Raw genomic sequence first — 23,002 nt, 5'->3', positions numbered from 1 at the left:
TTTGCAGCGGCGTTTGTTTCTGTTTGCAGCGTTACTTTTATTTTCAGCAATGGTGGGTCTCGGCCACCGTAGTATTGAACGGAATTGAAATAAAAACGTCTTTTTGAACACAGATGCTTTGTGGGTTACTTTAACTGAACTGACCAGTTTTTCTGCTAAGCTTACTTTTTCCTACTTTTTTATAAACCGTGACCCAACGCTGGACTACGAGCCCGTTCTCCAGGACAAAGGTCTCCCCATTTCCTGCTACCAGCTCCTCAAACGTTCACATATGCTGAGAGCAACTTTCCATTTGTTTTTTTTAATGTCTAAATACACAAGAACTATATAAATCTTCAGTTTGCATCATTCTGTTTTTATTATAGAAAAAAATCAGAGGAGAATGGTTTTTACATGGATCAGACCATCGTGATTTCTTTATTGATTTTTTTTCTTCTTTTATACACAGAGTGGAACAACATTAATTCCCCAAATATCTCCATCTTTGATCATCATTCAATCCACACATGTTGGTAGTTTCTTATCTGTTTTGAACACAAATGTCAAAAATAAAAAATACATTTTTTTTAATACTGTATTACAACTATGAGAGAAACAGATTAAATTGAGAAGCAGAAAAAAAAAATGGGTTGGATGGAAATCACCAATTTTTGTCAAACGATGGGAGGAAACAGCTGTAATTACCTCCCACAATAATACTGGAGTAACTCAAAGAGTGGGCTGATTGTGACTTTGTTCAAAAACAACAGAGATCACAGTTTCTACCTCTGACCTTTGACTCATCACTGCTGATGTTGAACTCTAATAATAAAGGGAAATCATTTAACTGTTACTTGTCTGAAGCATAGAAATATTTAAGATATATTTTTTATCCTGCTCACCGAATTGAACCAATTCTGTTGTTCGTTATTAATATTATTTAAAAACACACACGTCTACATAATAATCCTCTTACGGGACTGTATGCGTGTTTTAAGACTTTTGAGCTACTTCAAATTGGAAAGCTAAATCCTTGTCAGCACAAACTTTCAGCATTCTACGGAAGAGTATTAGGGCCATGCAGGAGAAAAAATATTTGAGAGGGGAAGATTTTTTTTTATTGTGCACTTCAAGTCAAAATGTCGACAAAAAGTCGAAATGTCGAGAATAATGTTGAAATACAGTTTCGAGAAAAAAGTCCAAATTTCGCCTTTTTTCTCAAAATTTCAACTTTATTCACGAAATTTTGACTTTTTTCTCAACATTTCAACTTTATTCACGAAATTTTGACTTTTTTCCCAACATTTCGACTTTTTTCTCGACATTTCGACTTTTTTCTCGAAATTGTACTTCAACATTAATCTCGACATTTCGACTTTTTTCTTGACAATTCGACTTTTTTCTTGAAGTGCATTATGAAAAAAAAATCTTCCTCCTCTCCAATAGGCTATTATTTTTATTTTTCTCCTGCCTGGCCCTAATGCTCTTCCGTAGCATTCAGATCATGTAACATTACAAACAAAAAAAGTAAAACCTTGGTTTCTCTTTTATCCCCCCCTATGTTCATAAAATGTGCAACTAGGCTATTACGTTAGTTGCAAATGTAAAAAAAAAAAAAAAAGTAATAGCGAGTTTAAGTCACACATTCAGTCAAGGCAGGAATAAACTTTGTGGTCCTGTTAGATACACGGGCGGATGTCAGTCGATTCCTTTGAAAGTTCCCTTTGGATTTCCAGGTGTGGCGGCTAGTGTTTGAACTGACAGCTCACTAAAGCTCCAGCGAGTGAAGTTAAACTGCAGGGCATCAAAGATGGCTGCTAAACAACTTAGACTTTGATCAGAACTGATTCCTTCTCCAACGCATCACGTTGCATTTAAGTGTCCCAGAGACGCAAATGATTATCATCCCCCTGACTGCTTCTCACTGTAGACACTAACGTCTCCCCACCTGTCGCTGGTCCAAACGGAAATAAGATTCACCTTTTACATCAGCAGGTCAAAGGTCATACTTATATGACATGCAAAACAACGTTATAACAGACAAAGTCTGTCTAACAGACAAAGTTGGAAGATGATGTGATCAATACTAATCACTATGCTACTTGTAATTGTATTGATGCATTAAACCTGACCTATCAGAGCAGCTGGATGGGCGTACTGTGATGCAACACAGGGGAATAAGAATTTCAAAAATGAAATCAAATATAGTTGGAGTTTTTAAATAAAATGGATGAAAGAACCCAGTATTTCACTGACACAGTTCTAACGCTGCTCCCACTCCAGAGAGTAGACCGATCCTTCAAATGTACCAGAAACCAAACACCTGTGTTTGGGACTACGTGTCCCTCAAGACCTGGCAGGTGGGATGGAGAGAGGACATCAATCCACCCACAAAGGGAGAGCAGTGAATACACAATCACGTTTCATTTTTGGAAGGGAAGAAAAAAAATATCAAAACATAAAAATGTATAAAGCTTTTTCTCCCCCCCACATTTGTTTAAAAAAAGGGGGCTGGGTGGGGGTGGGGGGACTGGAGAAGAACAATTGAACCATTTATGACATACGCTAATATAACTTCATCCTAACACTAGATTCTATGAGGTATATCTGCAACAGTTTGGTACCGAATGGACGGTCTGCGCGCAACATCCACAAGTTTGTCTCGTTTCCTGTTTAAAGCTTTGCAACCGTTTCAAAAGAGAGAAGAAGACAGACAAAGGGATAGAGATGGACTTCCTCTTAATGATGTAAGATGGTGAACTTCAGAGCACGACTTTGATTCTGTAATCTAGTAATAATCATTTTATATTGATATAAGAACATCCACCATGGATGAGTATCTTTCTGGGCATATGTAAAAGTTCTTTGGGGCTCACAACCAATATTTGATTGTCTTGTGGAGTTTAGAAAACATATTGTTAACCTTAATCTTGTTATTTTTTAGTCTCTGTGGAAAACCACCGGATCAGCAACATTAACTCCCTGTTTTGGATGAACGTAGTTTAGTTGTGAGTTCCACTCGTCCATCACGCCGGGTCCAAACACACCTGGGATGGCTCATTTCAGTTTCTAGTATTCATCATTTTTCAATCAAAGCAGGTGGAAACCCAGAGCAGAAAAAAGACAGAAAAACAGAGACAATTTGGAGTAAAAGTTAAACAAAAACTTAGTAGGAAAAGTTCAAAGAGAACAGAAAACCTTTGGTATTTAAGTTAAGCCTGACCCTTTCAGGCTGGGTAACTGCAGCACGGAGGTTTCTCCTGTGGCCCAACCACGCCACTCGTCCCTGGGTGTGTGACACTCTCTGATGAAAGCTTACTTTACATTTTAAAGTAATGCAACCACCTTAAGATAGGAATAAATAAGTAAATATAAACCCAGACATTTATTTTGTCACCATTCGACCTCCCTGATTGTTTTTTCAGCCACATACTTTGCATCTAATCGAACACTACTAACCTATTTCATCCTAGTAACATATTGATGGCATTAGAAAAGAATGGTTTGGACATCATATCCACTAAATTACGACACATCTCCTAACGTTTGTGACTGTCCTGAACTTGAGCAGGGATGACGCGACCACCTAACTTCATATCATGATGAATGCCACAAATACTTATTTTTCTTCACGCTCCTGCTCAACCTCAGTTTGCTTCGTTTTTCTTGCTAGTGTTTTAGGGCAATGGCGATGTTTGATGTAGACCAGGGGTGTCAAACTCATTTTGCTTGGCGGGCCGGATTTAACCAATTTTTTTCTCCCGGGCCGCACGCTCAAAATAACAAAAAGGGTGCGAAAATTTTTTTTTTATAATTCTTTTTTTTTTACTGTTGTTATCTAATTCAATATCAGTTTAGTTAATTTTAAAGGAAATATGCACTTTGTTTACACTCTATGTAAAATATATTTCTTCAGGATCTTTTCTTGAAATTTCTCATTTTTTTTTCAAATTATGTAAGATACTTTTAATATCATTTTACAAATATAAACAGAAACTATGGAGGATTTTTTGTGCCAAAATTAAATAAATAAATACATCATTAATTAATTAAATTGGGAATGAAATATATCATTAATTAATTAAATGTGTCATTAATTAATTAAAAATAGAATTAAATATGTCATTAATTAATTAAAATACAATTCATTTTAAGTAAAAATATATATTTATTGTTTCAGCATTTAATTAATTAATGACACATTTAATTAATGATTTTTTGTTGCGTGTGAATCATGAAATGTAAAACTGCATTTAATTAATTAATGACACATTTAATTAATGATTTCGTGTTGCTGAATCATGAAATGTAAATGTAAAACTGTCAGTTTCACTCGTCAAACTCAGTGGGCGGAGCTAACGCAAATCTAGTGGAATCCACTGCTTTGGTCTGTACGGAGCCCTGGAGGTGACATGGAAATTATTATTGTTATCTCGTGCGCACGACTTTTTATCTCGCACGTGCGACTTATTATCTCATGCCATTCACTTCAACATATACAGCTATTGATGCCAAGCATTTATCTAGTCGTCGAAGTCCGATCTCGGGAAACTGGCTTCACAAACAACGTTTTAAAAGTGGAACTATTTCCAGAGGCGGAGTTGACACAAAGTGCTTCGACATTGTCACGTGAGCGTGCTGGACCAATCAGAGTGGCCGCTGGTCCAAGATCGCTGCCTACAGTGCTGATTTTATTTGTAGAAATAAGCTTTAAATTGCACTAAAATGACTACAAACAATGTTATATGTAAACAAAAATTAATCTGAATTATAAACCTAAGAGACCTGCTGAAACAGTGATAATCCTGTCATTAGATAGAACATTAGACAGTGATGATTCTGTCATTAGAAATAGGGGGTTCTCCCTAATGATGGAAATATAATACCCATATGCTCAAAACCTATGTTAAACCTGCAATAATAACATGTTTTCTATTTTAATAGAGTTGTATTATAGTTATATATATATATATATATATATATATATATATATATATATATATATATATATATATATATATATATATATATATATATATATATATATATATAATATAGTTATTATATATTATTATAGTTGAAATATTTCTGGTTCGTTTTGTTAACTCTGAGCTTTGTTGGTTGGTTTGTTGGTTTGCCTGTGGTTTTGTTCTGAACACTTTTCCCTGTTTCTCATTTTGCTGGGACCCCGGGTCCCTCCGCCGAGACACAACTTTTGCGGTATGCGTTCATTGTTATGTCTAAAAATGATGCGCATATATATATAAAAGAAATGACATGACTTCACACAATACACGCGCTGGGTGACGCCTCCGCTCCGACGTCGTTGCTACGGCAACCCGTCAGATCAGTCAATGATGTGGCCCAGTCTGAACAGAGCCAGATCCGATATGGACACTTGCTAAAAACAGTGTGGACAGTCAGCCCTGAAAATCGGATATGAGAAGGAATCAGATATGAATCAGATTTGACTGCAGTCTGAACGCGGCCCTAGTTTATCGGAATGTGTCCCGAAGCCCTGCAACAATCCATTATGTGGATTCGATTTGCCTTGACTTGATGTGCAGGGGAACCAATCAGGTGTTTGGAATCCGCCCACTGAGTTTGACGAGTGAAACTGACAGTTTTACATTTACATTTCATGATTCAGCAACACGAAATCATTAATTAAATGTGTCATTAATTAATTAAATGCAGTTTTACATTTCATGATTCACATGCAACAAAAAATCATTAATTAAATGTGTCATTAATTAATTAAATGCTGAAACAATAAATATATATTTTTACTTAAAATGAATTGTATTTTAATTAATTAATGACATATTTCATTCTAATTTTAATTAATTAATGACACATTTAATTCATTAATGATATATTTCATTCCCAATTTAATTAATTAATGATGTATTTATTTATTTAATTTTGGCACAAAAAATCCTCCATAAGAAACAAGTATGTTTTTTTATATTTCGCTTTTTTATAGGAAATTTAATTAAAAGCAAAATCTTTCTTATTACATCCGAGAGTGTTTCTTTGTGATTTAGAGATTTTTCCAGTACAATTAAGTGTATTTATTTTTTAAAATTGGCGCGGATATTTACGCCAGTGTGCCGAAAAAGTCAGCACTTCTTTTTTAACTGTTTTACTTTGTCACTATCCTCGTATTCAAAACTGAAATTCTCCGAATAAATATCTTCTATCATCTTTTTTAGCAGTGATATTTTTCCTGCGAAAATATATAATAGTAGTCAGTTAATAAAAATAAACGACCGTCTACAAAGAAATAAAATCGGCAAATGCATTCTAGAAAACTAAAAAAATTTTGAAAACTGCTCTATTTGTGGAATAACAATGGATTTGTAGAAGAAATATATTATCGGATATGCTGCGATTCATGGCAATTATTTATGCCTTCCTTTTAGTAAATTAACATTTCGTTTTTTGCGTTGGAAACTTCTTGCGGGCCGCATGAAAGGCCCACGGGCCGCACATTTGACACCCCTGATGTAGACACAACAGCTTGCTGGTCTTTCTCCAAGCATATATGTGTTGGTAATGCTTTATAATGACATCATATGCTAGTCATCTATGCAATAAGAGTCAGAGGCAATTGCAATAATTGCAGTTTTAGCTACTCTCATGCTGTAGCTGTTTGGATATCAGTATTCCTTGGTTGGTCCACCACTTTAGCTCCAAGCTGAAACGTTAGAAAGTTAGCCCCTTCTCACTCTGACAGCGTTGTACGGGCCCCATGGCGACACCTCTGGTCCTGGTGAGCCAACTGTGTTTTCAGGTAAACGTACAGCGCAGTGAAGATAGTAACAGTTTTCTTCTGTTTTTGCTTTTTTTGTCACACTTACATGTTTCAGATCATCATACACATTTTAAGATCAGGCAAATATAGCCCACATAAATACAAAATACAGTTTTTAAAGCAGCGCAACGTAACTTTCAGCTTTTGTTGAGTTTGGCGGCTCCTTTGGACAAAAGCGGTAGTGCTTTACCAGAAAGAACACTACATTTCCCATGAGCACCAGCGCGTACTGCCGGAAAACCCCCGTCCCCGTCGCTGCATTTGTTTTGATGAGAGAAGACGGGACGGAATTTCAAAACTACTTTTCTGTTTTCAGCGGCCGTTTGCAGGATGGATAATGAAGAGGTAATGTATCTATTTTTGGCTAAACAATATAATATAACGATGTTGAAAATCACAAAGTTCAACTTGGTTTTATTAGTGAAGTCACCCCCGCCCCCCCCGTCCTGTTTCAGCGAGATAATGCGCCCCAAATTACAATATACGCTCAGGTTTTGTTCTACTGCACCTTTTTCCTGTCACTTTTTTTAGAGGGACTTCGTCATAAATTAGTAGTCCAACATACTTACTGACAAAATACACAATTTTACAGTTCTCAGGAAAAAATAATAGAAATGTTCTATACATTTTCTTTGCATTGCATTCTTTCCTCTAGTGCTGTAATTCTATTCAATTGTATTATTATTTTATAAAGCTTCCTCATTGCCAATTACACAATTTTATGATCACTATTATTATTCTGTGTCTGTTGTTGATATTGTCAGTAATTTTAGAATGACCAAAACCCAAGACGAATGTGAAAACATTCTAATTTTGATTCTTATTGAAAATAGAACTTTACATTTACATTTGTATCATAACAATTCTGTCACTTGTCGGACATCCCTCCTCGTCTTTCAGCTCACGCCAGCGAGTGAACGCCGGGACAATGTTTATTCTTGTCCGGGCATTTAGCTTGTTACTCTCCCACTTTCTTTTTCTTCACCTCCTCCGATAAAACTATTATTTTCTTGGGTTTTTCCGCTGCTTCGGCCATGACACCAGCTTCTCCTGAGCTCTGCGCTCCACGCCCCGCCCAACTTTGGTCTGGATTACGAATCGGGAAGGAGGGGGAAGTGAAGTATGCCGTAAAGCAGTCCTAACGATAAAACCTAACGATACGAACATGGCCCTAGATGTAAAAAAGTAATTACCTTTGTTAAATCATACTGTTATAAGCTACATATCTTTGGAAAGCTGAGCTCCATTTCAGTAGCCACACCCAGACCTGATTGGTGAAGAATCCAGACTTAAATACGGACAACATAGGTGAAAACAGCTTGAGAAGCAACACATCAAACCCAGAACTAAAGAAATCCAAGAAAAGATGGCAGTCAAAGTCATTGACATCCATTTGTCTGGAAAGGGTTACAGAGACATTTCTAGGGCTTTGGGAGGAGGAAACATGCGGTGAACCTTCCCAGGGGGTGGCAGCCCTCCAATATTGCTCCATGAGCCTCCAGGAGATCACAAAAGACCCCAGAGCAACATCTAAAGCACTGCAGGCCTCATTGGTCTCAGTTAAGGTCAGTGTGCACGATTCGACAATAAGAAAGAGACGGGGCGTCCACGGGGGAGTTCCCGGGTGAAAAACCACTGCCGACCAACAACAACACAAAGGCCAGTCTCATATTGGCCAGAAAACATCTTGATAAAGCTCAAGACATTTGGGACAACGTCCTGTAGACTGGCGAGACAGAAGCGGAACTTTTTGGAATAATGTTTTTTTTCCGTAATTTTTTGATTTGTAAAAAACTTTTATCTTTTTTGATTATGGGGTGGTCTAAAGGTATCAGACATGAATGTATCAATCATAGTATTAAACAGGCATACACAATTCGTCCAATGTGGCTGAATAAAAACCACAATTCCTCCACAGTCATCGTCACTTAAATAACTGCTTAATTTGCTTGAGAAACATGTGAGACAATTGTCACAAAAAAAAAGCAAAAACTGAAGAAATCTTAAAGGTAGCAAATGCTTTTTTAATGGCATTGTAGTTCTCCAAAAGCGTACGTTGGAATTGTTGAATTTAAGTAGGATTACTGTGTTTAAAAGGTGTATTTTGAAATCCTCCCATGGTCCTTTCCTAAACCTAATACAATAAGGGCCAAATCCACAAAGAATAGATTGCGCCCGCAAATAGCGCTGTGAATTGCGCCGCATTTGCGCCCGCAATTTGCCCCTCCTTAAGGTCCTATTCACAAAAGATTTTGCTCTAATGATATACCGGCGCAAACACGCCCATAAAGTTTTGCAGTAACTTCATTAACACCGGATCGGGATCAGATCAGGATCTGACGGTAATTCATGTTCTGTGTTTTGCTAGACACACCTACAGGTCAGCTGTTAAACACACACATTCTAGATTTATATGTTTATATGGTGGAATTGTTTGCAATAAAGCAGCCCCTACTGTATGGATGAATCCTGAGCTCCGTCCTGTTATTTTTATTTTTAAATCCGAGATAAATCCACAACCCCACTTGATCTGACTGAGTACAGTCATGTCTGACTGTAGATTTCACCTTTAATATCATTCAGTATCACACAGGCTTGAATGATATTGAAGAGAGAGAGAAACAGAGACAGAGGGGGAGTGAAGCCTGAATTATGGTTCTGCGTTAAATCGACCGTATGGTGCGCGTCGCCGTAATCCTGCGTTGGTGTAACGCGGAACCATAAATCAGCCTTGAGGAGTGAGTTTGTGCGCAATTAATACATGCTTCGAAAAGACGGTATTTGCTCCACTATTTTTGCGTGTGGCAAATAGCGCTGGCCTTTGTGAATTAGACGGTTTTTGCAATGAGGCTTATTTGCATAGAAAGGCGGCAATTTTGCGCCGAATGTATGAATATTACCTAATTTACATGCATGCCATGCATGACACTATTTGCTTGGCAGCGCAGTTTGTGGTGCAATTCGCCCTTTGCGGGTGCTTTGTGAATTAGACGCTCTCTTTTTGTCTCATTTGCACCGGTTTACCGGCCGCAAAAGCCGCGCAATCCTTTTGTGGATTTGGCCCTAATTGTATTGCCTAAACATAGCCAAGACATTGCATTGCCTAAATCTGACCAAGCAGTTGAGGTATCTCCACATAACCAGACAGCAAATGAAACAGCCAGTGAAGTAAAAGGTATAAGCCAATAAACATGTTTGGAGGTCAGGTGACATTCTCCAGCTAACCTATAAAAACTGACACTTGTTCATAGGTAAACACCTCATAATTAGGTTTCCAGCCCCCACAAATTAATCAGGAATCAATAGTTAAACAAAACCAAGCTTCTACCTTTAGGGTCTGTCTGAATTATTGTTTTAGGTTTAGGACGTTGTCATTTTAACCCCCTTATTTCTATCTATCTATCTTCTTTTTTTTTCATTTCAGTACTGTTGGATCCATCGAGGCTCCACCTATATGAAGCCAGCAAATTTTGATGAGAAATTGTTTTTGTTCTTGTTAAAGATTAAACATTTGATGAACACATACTGTAGTATCAGTTTGATTATACTGAGTATAAAAGAAAGTGACAACAGAGGAGAAAGAAGAAAGTGTGATCATTGAGAAGTGAGCTCAAAAACTTGCAGTTGGGCGCAGACCGTACTGAAGAAGAAACAAATCTTTGGTTTCGTTAACATGACCTCGGTAAAAGGACAAATGGAAAGTCAGTGAGGTAGCCTCTCCGGTTCTCACTATTGAAATTAGTTTTAGTTATTTTTTTTTCTTTCTTTTTTAAACACAGACAAAGTCAGGCTTGGAAGCAGCTAGCTTTAGGGTTTCATTCACGCGGTCACACATGGAGGTCCCGGGAAACACAGCAGGAACTTTCCTGTAGAAGTTATGGGTGTGATGCACATGTCGCGTTCAGTCCACAACAACCTTGATAAGCTCATATCACATGGAAAGCTATTAAAGACGTTGGAAATAGTCTGAGTTAAACTTATGAAAAATACGGAATTTTGTCATTCCATACTTTTTTCCTTTACTTTACTTATTTTTCTTCGTTTTCAATTTTCCATGTCCTCTTCAGAATCCTAAAAAGAGTATTAAGAAACCTTATTTATTTTTGATTGATTGATTGATTGATTGAATCATGTGTTTTGACAAATGGGAGCAAAAGACTCCTCACCAACAAACTACAAAGACTTCTGCTCACATGTCAAGATCTGTCTTTGTGGGGATCCCGAAGAAACGCACATATGATCACTTTACAACATAAATGCATAAACAACAGCTTAACCAGGGATTGACCTGCATGGATGTAAGCACACAGTTTATTGGCCTCTCAAGGATTCCAGTTGTCTTTGGTGAATCGGTTTATATCAGCTCATGACCTGGCCTTCACCTGATCGTGTGACTACCATCAATCTGAAATTCATTGCTTGTTCAACAATGGTCAGCAGGAATGAAAGAAATGAAAAAAAAAGAAAATATATATATGTATATATATATATATATATATATATATATATATATATATATATATATATATATATATAGGAATCATGAAAATACCAAGGCAGAAAAGAAAACCAGATGCAGTGCTCGTCACTCAAAAGGCGAGTATTTGACAGTTTTCATATCTGAAAAAGAAAAATAATTTCCAGGACAAAATAAAATCTAGATTGGCTACAGAGTGAGAGCAGATATCGACATTCAGAAGTACACAAGTCTAATCTGACATTCCTATATCGTTTTGTCATTAATACTAAACATTCATGACACATTTTATTTGCTTTGTAAAGTAAAGCTAACTAGAATAAATTAACAAGGCTGGCATAAGCACTGCATCTTTGATGCAACTAGCATTCTTAAATACTCATAAATATTCATCAAAAACAATTACATCTAATTAAATAACATTAAATTATTATTAAGTACAAAACTAGTGTGTTCTAAAACACCTCATAAATAAATATAACATTAAACAGAAAGAAAAGGAAACATACAAAAACTTTGGCAAAGCTAATCATCAAGTGTAAAAGGATTCAGATGGAGATTTGGCCAACAAATTTGTTCATTTGAAATTACTTCACAATTCAAAAGTAAACATAATTTACATGGATTAAAAAAAACAAAACATTAAAACAAATCAAATATTGCAAAAACATAGGAAGTACCATAGTGGTAGTAATAGTAAATTGGCAAGTAATAATTAAGTTCTTCAAAAACAAACAAGCAAGGAAAACCTCTTTGGGTCAGTTCTCTTTTCTGTTCTATTTTCCCTTTTTTTCTTTTCCCCCCTTTTTTTTTTACTTTTTTTTTTTTTTTTTTTTTTTACATTTGGCAGGTTAAGCCTGTGTTACATCCAGATAAAACTGCAAGTGGAAATGGAAAATGGCTTCCACCCCCTGAGCCATTGTCCAGCCCCCTAAATTGGGCGTGGCCAGAAAAATGGCAGGGTCAAGTGGGTGGAGAGTTTCTTTGGATTATAAGCTTCATATACAGAAAAACAGAGAGAAAACTAAGAATAAAGCTATTTGACCGACATATTAGCAGTTTCTCTCAGCAGTTGTGGATGTGGTGTTTTTTGGTTTTGTTTTTAGTTATTGTCATCGTATAATCGGAGCAGCAGCATAGTTCCTCCCCTTAAAAAATATCTAAAGTGGGTTTTCTTTCTTATTAATATTTAGCATGTCCATTCATCCCTTTCTCTGTGAGGCTCCTCCAGCATGACTACGTAGACTGTAACAAACTGTGTTGTCATCATCAATATTTAAAAAAAACATCAGCTTTTTCAAAGTTTTCTACTCAACAAGGCAGCGTTTTTCTTTGTTATCGCTAGTTTGATCAACCGTAGCAACTGTAGATTTCTGAATCTCTGATTTTAAGTAAAAATAAGAAGTCTGGGCCTACACAGTTTGGTATATTCAAATCCTACATATTTGTGCATGAAGTTAGAAGTCAAGCACAACATATGAAAAACAGATCAACAGAGACTTGTTGGGTCTGGAAAAAAAGAGAAAAGGCTCCAATATGCTACATAAGTGCAAATATTTGGTGCTGCAGAGTGTCTTGGAGCATTAAGGGGGCGAATATACTTGCTGTTCAGAACGCGTACGCATCATGGCCGCCAAGCGTATCCTGCGTTCGTTTGACGAGTCGACTGGCACGTTCTCCAAAAGACACTGAACGCGTACGCGACCTGCAGTTCTCGCTATACAATGCATCAATAACCCTTTTAAAACCCGAATATTGGCAATAACCCGAATTTGCACGGCCATGTAAACACCAATAACCCCTTTGAATAACCCGAATTTGCTCATATTCCGGTTTTTAAAAACCCGAATATGAGCCCTGGGTTACTCCTTTTAAAACCTGAATATTGGGTCATGTAAACGCCAAACGGGATATCCCCATCAAACGGAACATGAATTTGTTTTCTGCACATGCTCTGTTCACAAGGAATCCTGGTCTTTTGAGTCCAGGAAGTTCTTATAAACACGGAGAAACAAGACCAGGAGGAGACTAATCACTTCATAAATGTAATGAAGGATATGAACATTTTAGCATTTGTAGAGGATACGTATAGTACGGGGATAGCGAGATTTAAAAGAAGGTGAGCGAAAAGTTGCGCGAAGCAGCATTTGTTTTGAATTTGGATACAGGAAGAAGAAGCGGAAATGACGGGAATTGCGTCATGACTTTCTCCGTGCGTCGCCGGTTTGATCCAGATATCCCGAATGATTAATTAACATGTAAACGGAATATTCCGAATGTTTCAGTAACCGGAATATTAGCAATAACCCGGATTTTGACTGCATGTGGTGGTGAACGCGAACGGACGCGAACGCAGGCTCAAACAGCAAGTATATACATCCGACACCCTTAACACTACCCCCGTAGCGTAAATGGAGGACAAATACAACCGCCAACAAGCTCAAATGTGTCAAACTAGCATTGTGAGGAATTGTTGGAAATAAACTTTAACTTTGGCAATATAGCGCCAGTTCCCTTCACAAAGCGTATTTGTAGTCACGCGTGACGATGGCCACAGCTCTCAGAGATCACTTCCATGAGGCTGAATTGATGTTCATGGGGACACCAGTTAAAATGAAGGACGTTCAAATTTCAAAGTGCTCTAAAGAAAACAAAAAAGTGAAACTTGCTAGCTAGGCAGGTAGCCAACACACATTTGAACACATTTTATACAATGAATAGAATAAAAGAAAGTGTTTTTTGACAGCTGGGCGAGAACAGGCTATCCCAGACGTTTCAGTGTGTAAGATTGGTAGGACGTAGTGAATGTGTGACATTAAAAACCTACAACACCTTCTGAAGGGGAGGAAAACTGCTACTGGATTAACAGTGAATCTTTGGTTTGTTAGCTGATGAGGTTTCTGTTGTTCTTTTAACCATTTTTTTTTCGTTTTACCTTGAAAAACTGCATAGGCACACGTTAAAGACACTCTTCAACTGTGAGAGACACATTAATTTTCTGCCTTTTTGGGGGGTCAGAGAGAAGAAAAAGGGGTGACAGTATTTTCTGTTGATTTCTTCCCTCCTTCCCATGTGATTTTATCCTTCTCAGTTGACAACTTGCTTCCTTTAAAGACTGCCTGATGCAGCATCAGACAACAAAAGCTAGTCTTCTGCTCCCATGATGCCGTCGTACCTCCTATCATCCCTCTCCTTCCTCGTCACTGTCATCCTTCATCCTCGACATCACTTGCCACCACTCTTTTTTTTGTAATAATTCTCTTCCATCTTCGGTAACTTTTTTTCTCCATTTGTTGGAACAGTTAGGTGCAGAAAAAGGTTTTCTTTGGTTTCGATTTGTCAATAAATAGAAAAAGTCTCAAAAGTCCTTTTTTTTTCTTCTTTTTATATTTTTTTTTCTTTTTAAAATGTTCTTAAAGCCTTTGGCTGCTTCTAACCGGGCTGGGACTCAGCCTGGCTTTTCTAAGGAGCAGGGGCTGCTGACTGACACCTTTGCTTTGGTTTGGTTTCCTTTTCTCTTTTTTTGGTTTGATAGCTTTTTAGTGAAAGATGACTGATGAGATGAGAGTGGATGGGAATGTTTTCTAAAACCGAGCTGGAGGTGATGGTGGTGGAGGGTTTATGGATGTGTTAGTATGAACATACTGTTAAAAGGCTCTACAGTGTGACAGGATAACGTCAAAACCAACAGGCATTGAGAGATATGATTGGACGGATGCTTGAAAATCTATTACGACAGTCACAGAAAGAGGCACAGTAAACTTTGGTATGTCTTGGTCCGTCTGTCTGTAGGCTATCCATCCCTTTTACCAAGCATTTAACTGACAGTAACTCATAACGTGAAATTATTGGATATTTGAACAACTGGCTACTTAAGCGAGTTGTTTCCAGCATGGAGACTCGTCCTTGTGGTTGTCCAGCCCTCCAACTCCTTTGAGGGGACAGATTTACCAGGCATCATCTTTAGATTGTCCTCTTAAACTGTTACAAAGGCCCTGATCCACCTGGACAGTCTGTCATCTGCAGGTCGGAGGATTGATTTGCTATTTGTGTTGTGTTTCTTGGGGTGTCTCAGATGGCAGCTGAAAGCTTTCAACATGATGTAACTCCAAAAATCTAATTTAAAACCAACTGTGTTTGTTTCAACTGAAAAAAGTAAGTATGAAGTCAAATGTTCATTATTTAAAAGTCCAAAGTCTAAATGCTCACTAGGACACTCTTTAGAACGGTTCTGGTCGTATTTGCTAACATTTGCTAACGTATGAATTTGGTTGTTTGTAGTCATTGATCGCCATGAATGCACAATGTTTTTTTAGGATGTGGTCGTAGCATGTCATTGGAAAATTATTTTAAAGAAAACGGTTTTGTGTCTTCATGAATTGCATGAGTTTATCCTCGTTTTATCCCAATCATTATTACCGTATTTTCTGGGCTATAAGCCGCACCTGCATATAAGCCGCATTCGCTCTATTTTTAAAAAAATAATAAAAAAAGATATACAAGCCGCAGATACTTATGTTGTTAGATTAGATATTTACTACATGTACAGAACAACTTTGAACTGTAAATGATGTACATGTTTGTACCTAAATCGATCCTTTCCTAACAGTGTCTTTTAACACGGCAGCAACTTTGCTGATTAAAACGGGACAGAACCAAGAGAAAATAACCAGTATTTATTTATCTGTTTGAAATCTGCTTCTACCTACTTCTATCTGCTAAAGAAGAAGTAGCGTATTCTTCTTTGCATTTATTTTGTCTTAGTTTTGATTCTAATTCCGGTTAGAGCGCCCCGAGCGGTGGAAGAAAAATCCACAGAATAGCTGCACCTTTGTATAAGCTGCATGGTTGAAAACCTATGAAAAAAGTAGCGGCTTATAGTCCAGAAAATACGGTATGTTAAAAGCGCTAGCTGTTTTCTAGCACCTCACTGCCTGCAGTTTGAGCCAAGATGGTTGAAGAATACTGCACATCGTTAAAGAGCTTCAGTCTCCAGAGATGTAAATACTATCTTTGAATCGGGAACAAAGGCTAATCTGCTTAGTGGAAACGACTGCCCTTAAGGATGAGTTACCAATGGTCACACAAATGATGTGTGGGTGAAACCGGGATAAAACCCAGCTCAGCTTTGTTCAGCCGGCGGTGTTGGCTCGCTGCTGGATCTGTTCAGGAGATGACTCTTTAAAGTTGTGCGTGTGTATTTCTCTAAAGCATGTGTATTTATGTCCGTCCATATTTGCGTTTAGGTATTTGTACAACACAGCATGTAATGACAGCGGCTGAATGGGTTTCAGCCGCTGGTTAGAAAAAATAGCATCCTGAGTTTTCTAAAATGTGAAAACCACTCGGCTCTAAGCCCCGGTTCTATTGCAAAGAAAATGTGCTTCAACATTGTGCTCACATATATTGTACATATTATTAATACACGTAACAACAATACGCCACTGAACTTGGACGTATGCTGAAAAAGCTCGTAGTGCTACATGTGTACTCAGATGACGAGGACTGCTGTGTTGGTGTTGGTGTCTGTTTGTGCTTGCATATTATGCCGTTTCCTAACTTAATCAATCCTCACCACATCTTTTAAAGAGTCAAATCGTCACCTGTGTGTTAAGGTTGTTAATACTGATCAAAGGGAGGGAACATGTTCAGTTTTTTTGGAAAAAACCGAGGGATCACAGCAATAATTAACGGTACAAGCCGTCAACCCACCGGGCCACATTAAAGAAAAAAAAAAAAAGAAAAATTATTGTGTTTTGGATAAAAAAATGAACTTAAGTGCTAACTCACTTTTCCTTTTTCTCTTTCTTTGGATTCTTTTAACGTCTTTGGTTTTGTTATAAAAATAAAGCGGACCTTTGTGTGTCTCAACCCCACTCTAAACATCGCTGTGCAGGCTCTGAAACGCAGCTTTTGAACGAGAACTCTGCCCTAAACTGATGCTTCTTTGGACATTTGAAGGTCAGAATGCAGCAGAATTTACACAGAAAACACTTCTTTTTTTTTTTTTTTTTGTACCCCAGAGCTTCTATCACATTCTGAAGTCATAAAGCTTTCCTTAGATTTTTGTTTGGTTGTTTCCTAGCTTATATTGCATAATAGAAAACATATATCGTCTTCTAGTCTTTGGTATTTGGGCTAGTGTGTCAGCCTTTTGTCCAAAAGAAGACATCAGCGGTAAAAGTCTTTGATTCAAAAGCCACCACCACACACCCACCCCGCCCCCTCCCTCCCCACCCCAAGTGAGGTTTGTACGTTTTAATGATGAGTTTACCCTTCAGTTCCTCCATGAATTGATGATAAATTTGTAAAACGCGGTTTAGCTACAACAAGTCGTGGCAGTGAGCAGCCCCTCTCTCAGTATTTCACCCTTGAGGAAAGCAAAACGGACAAACAAAAATAATATAAAAAGTTTGGTTTTCTTGCCCCAATTGGAACTTGACCCATGCCCTTAAACCCTCCCCTTCGTCCCCACTGGGAGACGCCTCCCATTCCTTCCCTCCCCCCTCCCCCTCCCCCCCATCCTCGCCTTATCATGCTTTGGTACAAGTGCTGGACGCTGAAGATTGGCCGCCGGGGCTGGCACCGTCGTCTGTCCATTTGTCCAGGCTCCGGCGGCGGGCGTTCATGAAGAAGTTGCTGACGGTGGTGAGTTCCAGCCCCAGCTGCTGGGAGATAGTGAGCTGCATCTCCTTGGACGGACGCTTGTTCTCCTTGAAGATGGCCAGCAGGGTGCGCCGCTGCAGGTCGGTGAAGACGAGCCGCGACTTCTTTGGTGGGTTGTTCCGGTCTTTCGCCGTGTCCTGTTCCTTCCGTTTGCAAGCTAGGAAGGAGGGAGGGAATTGGAAAGCACAGTGAGAGGAGAGGAAAAGGGGGATAGGAGTGGAGAAGAGGAGAAAACCAAGTTGTTATGATTTATATTTAAGTTCATGTTTAGTTATATACAGTACTCGAGTTGTAAAATAAAATCAGGGGGGATGGTGGATTTGATCATATGGGGACAGATCATTTGTGCTGATTACAAATAATTTAATATATTAGAAATAATAGCAGTGACCAAAACACCTGCAGAAATACTGCAGTAATGACATAGCAGCAGTTAAATGCAGCCTTCTGTAAGATTTAAATATCCACTGGGCTTACATCAAATACATCAAAACACAATAACACAAACCGTTTTCTGAACTTATCAATATGACTCTGTCCTTCACAGGATAAGTAAAATGGATCATTGCAAAAACTCACAATCATAACAAGAATATTTGTCTTATTTCTAGTTAAAATGTCTCATTTTAGTAAAAGAAATCTCATTACACTTAAAACAAGACTCATCACTGGAAAAAACAACAATTTTCACCTGTTTCAAGTAGATGTTCACTTGAAATAAGTAGAAAAATCTGCATGTGGAACAAGATTTTTTTGCTTGTAATGAGAAGATAAATCTTGTCCCACTGGCAGATTTTTCTACTTATTTCAAGTGAAAAGTTACTTGAAACAGGTGAAAATTGTCAAATAAGTTATTTTTCTGGTGATGACTCTAAATGTTGAAATAGCAGTAAAACCACATTCATTGATGAAATGACATAAGGGATGGAAAGGGGGGATGTCAGTTTTACAGGGGGGATGATTTGGACCGTTTTTATTTCAGGGGGGGTGCCATCCCCCCTCATCCCCCCTCAACTCCAGTACTGTGTATATTTGAGTTCATGTTCAGTTATACATCTGTTTACCTGCCGCTTGTTTGTACAAATACTGAACTCTTCTGTAGTTTGTGTGTTTGATTCCTGGATGTTTTGATTTTTATATGGCTGATGTTGGAGCTGTCAATCACACTCAACCTGTGAGCTGATCACTCAGACTGAAACTAAAGAGAAAGGTCAATGAACTATTATCAATTTTTTTCAAATAGTCATTTTTCTCTGATGATCATTTACAAACAGGTGAAAATAAAAACTGATGTACAGTTTATATTTTGCACGAAAATAAAAAAATTCGAAAATAAGAAGAATAGAAAAAGAAATCTTTAAACTATTCAAATCATTAAAACAAGACCTCATCAAGATCAATGATGTATAAAGTTTAAAAATCGTAATTTTTTTGGGTTCATATGGCAGAAAAAACAAACAAACAAAAATCAATGAAATGAACACCTGCCAAAATGTTTGCATGTTTGTTGAGTTGGATGACAGTCAGCTGAGGCCGGGGAGGAAGAGGAGGAAGAGGAGGAGGTCTGGGTGTGTTTGATTTGATTACCCTCTTGGATTAAGTATGCACGAGTCGGAGCCCAACTGATCAATAAGAATCACGTTAAGGACTCAATTCAGTAACAGAACTATTATGTAAGAGGAAACTCCCCTCGCTGTAAACACACACATGCACTCACAGAGCGACATCCATCCTCCTATCCCCTCTCGGCTTTCTATCACGGCCTTTATCAACATGATGACAGATGCCGGGCAGATTCCATCTTTCTGCTTCGCTGATCTCCGTCTTGGTCTCATCATGTAAACTGATAAATAGAAACGTAGTGTTTGATCACACGCCGTTTAAGTTATCAAGTGTAAATAGTCTGTTTTTGAGATGTTTGGCATACGATAAATAATTCTTTATTTTCCTATGTTCTCAAAGTATACGGGTGAAAAATGTCAGCAGCTGTCATTGGTGTGCTCCTACAGACTGTCACTGACAGGTGGCACTGCAGGTCTGAAGCTGAGCCTCAAATATACTCTGGAACTATAGCTCACTCTGCGTGATCATTAGAAGACAAATGTAAAGGAAGAACGTGTTTTGGGTCTCTTTGACTCAAAAAATGTATTCATTTTGGTGCTTTGTTCATTCAAAGTCTAAACATAAAAATATTGATGATTGCATTGCCAATTTACTCGTTTGCATACTGTAAAGTAGCTGAAATACTGCTGAAACTGTTCTTAATCAACCTACACCCTTTTGAGTGCCAGTCAGGCAGCTGACAGTCCTGCCGGGGCCCCGGACAAAATAATCTGGATCCGGATCTCTCCTTCTCCCTCTTCCTCTCCTCTCCCTCTGCTCTTCAGGTTTTTATACAAGCTAATGGACGTTAACATTAGAGCTAGCCAGTTAGGTTAAATTACAAGGTTGGTAAACGTTGTAACTGTTTTTTGCTTCACCGTCACCCCCTTTTTAAAATATTTGTGTAGAGAATCTCTGAGGCCTCTATTTTCTTCTTCTCTTCTTCTCTTTTCTCTTCTTTTCTGAGCACCGGACTTGTGCTGACCGGACATTTTGACCATTCTAATGGTTGAATTAAATGATAACGTCAAATTTTGATCAGCGGCCAAACCATTTTTGTGTTGGGGGTTCTTGACCACAGGGACAATTAGGAAGAAAACAAATAACAAGCTTTTATGTAACTCAAATACTACATATATTTTCCACAAATAGGCATATTTTGAAACATTTTGAAAAATGATTCCATCATTTAATGAGAATAAAAAAATAATATATTTTTTTTTCCAGTTCTGGGCCCCCCCCTACGCTGGGCCCGGGACAACAGACTTGTTTGTTGTTTGTTATGAGCAAACACTGCCCTGCTTTCGTTTGCTCATAAATGACTTTCCAGTTTTTTGCTTACTATAGCATCGTTAGCAGCTCAGCAGCAGTTTATCTCAGACAGTTTTGTTCAACTCTAAAAAACTGCAAACACATCTACGTGTAAAGATTGAGCAACCGAAACCATCCGCCACATGAAGTCTGTTGTCAGTGGAGTAAAAACACACCTGAATGATTTAATCAGGCTTTTTTTTAACCCCTCTGTCGGGGTAACAGTGAGGATCAAATACACAATTATATTATTCATCAAGGGTTTACCGGTTTGAGGAGTGATGAGAGTGAAAATGGGGCATGGGTGGTTATTCTTTAAATGTAAGGCCTGAATCAATATGATCAATAAACCAGTGCTACTCCGCCTTTCATCAGCTCTGTCAGCCTATTCTGTTGACATCAGGAAGGATCTAACTGTGTCGCTTACTGCAACTCTAACTGCAAATCTAACTGCATCTCAAACTACATCTATTACTGCATCTAACTGCTTCTATTACTGCGTCTCTTACTGTAACTCTAACCGCATCTCTAACCGCATCTCTAACTGCATCTCAAACTGATACTCTACTCTTACTGATACTCTAACTACGTCTCTAACTACATCTTATACTGGATCTCTAACTGCATCTCTAACTGCATCGTACTGCGTCTATAACTGTGTCTCTAACTGCGTCTCTTATTGCAACTATAACTGCATCTCTAACTGCATCTATTACTGTATCTCTACCTGCGTCTTTAACTGCAACTCTAACTGCATCTCAATCTGCGTCTCTAACTGCAACTCTGATTGCATCTCAAAATGCGTCTCTTATTGCAACTCTAACTGCATCTCATACTGTGTCTCTAACTGCTTCTATTACTGTGTCTGTAACTGCGTCTTACTGCAAGTCTAACTGAAACTCTAACTGGATCTCTAACTGCGTCTATTACTGCGTGTAATTGTGTCTGTAACTGCATCTCTAACTGCAACTCTAAATACATCTCTAACTGGGTCCCTTACTGAAACTCTAACTGCATCTCTAACTGAAACTCTAACTGCATCTCTAACTGCGACTCTAACTGCATCTCAAAATGCGTCTCTAATTGCATCTCTTATTTCAACTATAACTGCAACTCTAACTGCATGTCATACTGCGTCTCTAACTGCATCTCTAACTATTACTGGGTCTCTAACTGCAACTCTAACTGCATCTCTCTCACTCATCACTCACTCATCTTCTTCCTCTTACCCGTTCCCGGGTCGCGGGGGCAGCAGCCTCAGCAGAGATGCCCAGACTTCCTTCACCCCAGACACTTCCTCCAGCTCTTCCGAGGGGAGTCCGAGGCGTTCCCAGGCCAGCCGAGAGACATAGTCTCTCCAGCGTGTCCTGGGTCTTCCCCGGGGTCTCCTCCCGGTGGGACATGCCTGGAACACCTCCCTAGGGAGGAGGGACATGCCTGGAACACCTCCCTAGGGAGGCGTCCAGGAGGATCCGGTACAGATGCCCAAGCCACCTCAGCTGACTCCTCTCAATGTGAAGGAGCAGCGGCTCGACTCCGAGCTCCTCCCGGGTGACCGAACTCCTCACCCTATCTCTAAGGGAGTGTCCAGCCACCCTGCGGAGGAAACTCATCTCTAAGGGAGCGTCCAGCCACCCTGCGGAGGAAACCCATCTCGGCCGCTTGTATCCGCGATCTTGTCCTTTCGGTCACTACCCAAAGTTCATGACCATAGGTGAGGGTAGGTGCGTAGATTGACCGGTAAATCGAGAGCTTCGCCTTTCGACTCAGCTCCCTCTTCACCCCGACGGTCTGGTACATCGACCGCATAACTGCGGACGCTGCACCGTCTGTCAATCTCACGCTCCATCGTTCCCTCACTCGTGAACAAGATCCCGAGATACTTGAACTCCTCCACCTGAGGCAGGACTTCTCCACCCACCCGGAGAAGGCACGCCACCCTTTCCTGGTGGAGAACCATGGCCTCGGTCTTGGAGGTGCTGATTCTCATCCCTGCCGCGTCACACTCGGCCTCAAACCGCCCCAGCACATGCTGAAGGTCCCGGTCCGATGAAGCCAACAGGACAACGTCATCGGCAAAAAGCAGAGATGAAATCCTGTGGTTCCAAAACCAGATCCCCTCCGGCCCCTGGCTGCGCCTAGAAATCTGT

The 23,002-nt window shown here is 39.0% G+C and overlaps 1 protein-coding gene across 1 annotated transcript in view; it reads right to left on the bottom strand.

Moving 5' to 3' along the window:
- Positions 1 to 17,796: 17,796 nt before the first annotated feature.
- onecut2 (one cut homeobox 2) overlaps positions 17,797 to 23,002 on the bottom strand; it is a 47,779-nt gene continuing 42,573 nt past the window's right edge. The window contains exon 2 of the mRNA XM_061733551.1: positions 17,797 to 18,096. Coding sequence (XP_061589535.1) covers positions 17,807 to 18,096 — 290 coding nt within the window. The 3' untranslated portion in view covers positions 17,797 to 17,806. The remainder of the gene's footprint in view (positions 18,097 to 23,002) is intronic.

The sequence above is a fragment of the Cololabis saira genome, chromosome 11 (assembly GCF_033807715.1).
Source record: "Cololabis saira isolate AMF1-May2022 chromosome 11, fColSai1.1, whole genome shotgun sequence".
NCBI classification, from domain to species: Eukaryota; Metazoa; Chordata; class Actinopteri; order Beloniformes; family Belonidae; genus Cololabis; species Cololabis saira.
Note: the sequence above shows the minus strand (reverse complement) of the source record. Positions and strands in the feature narration are given on the sequence as shown.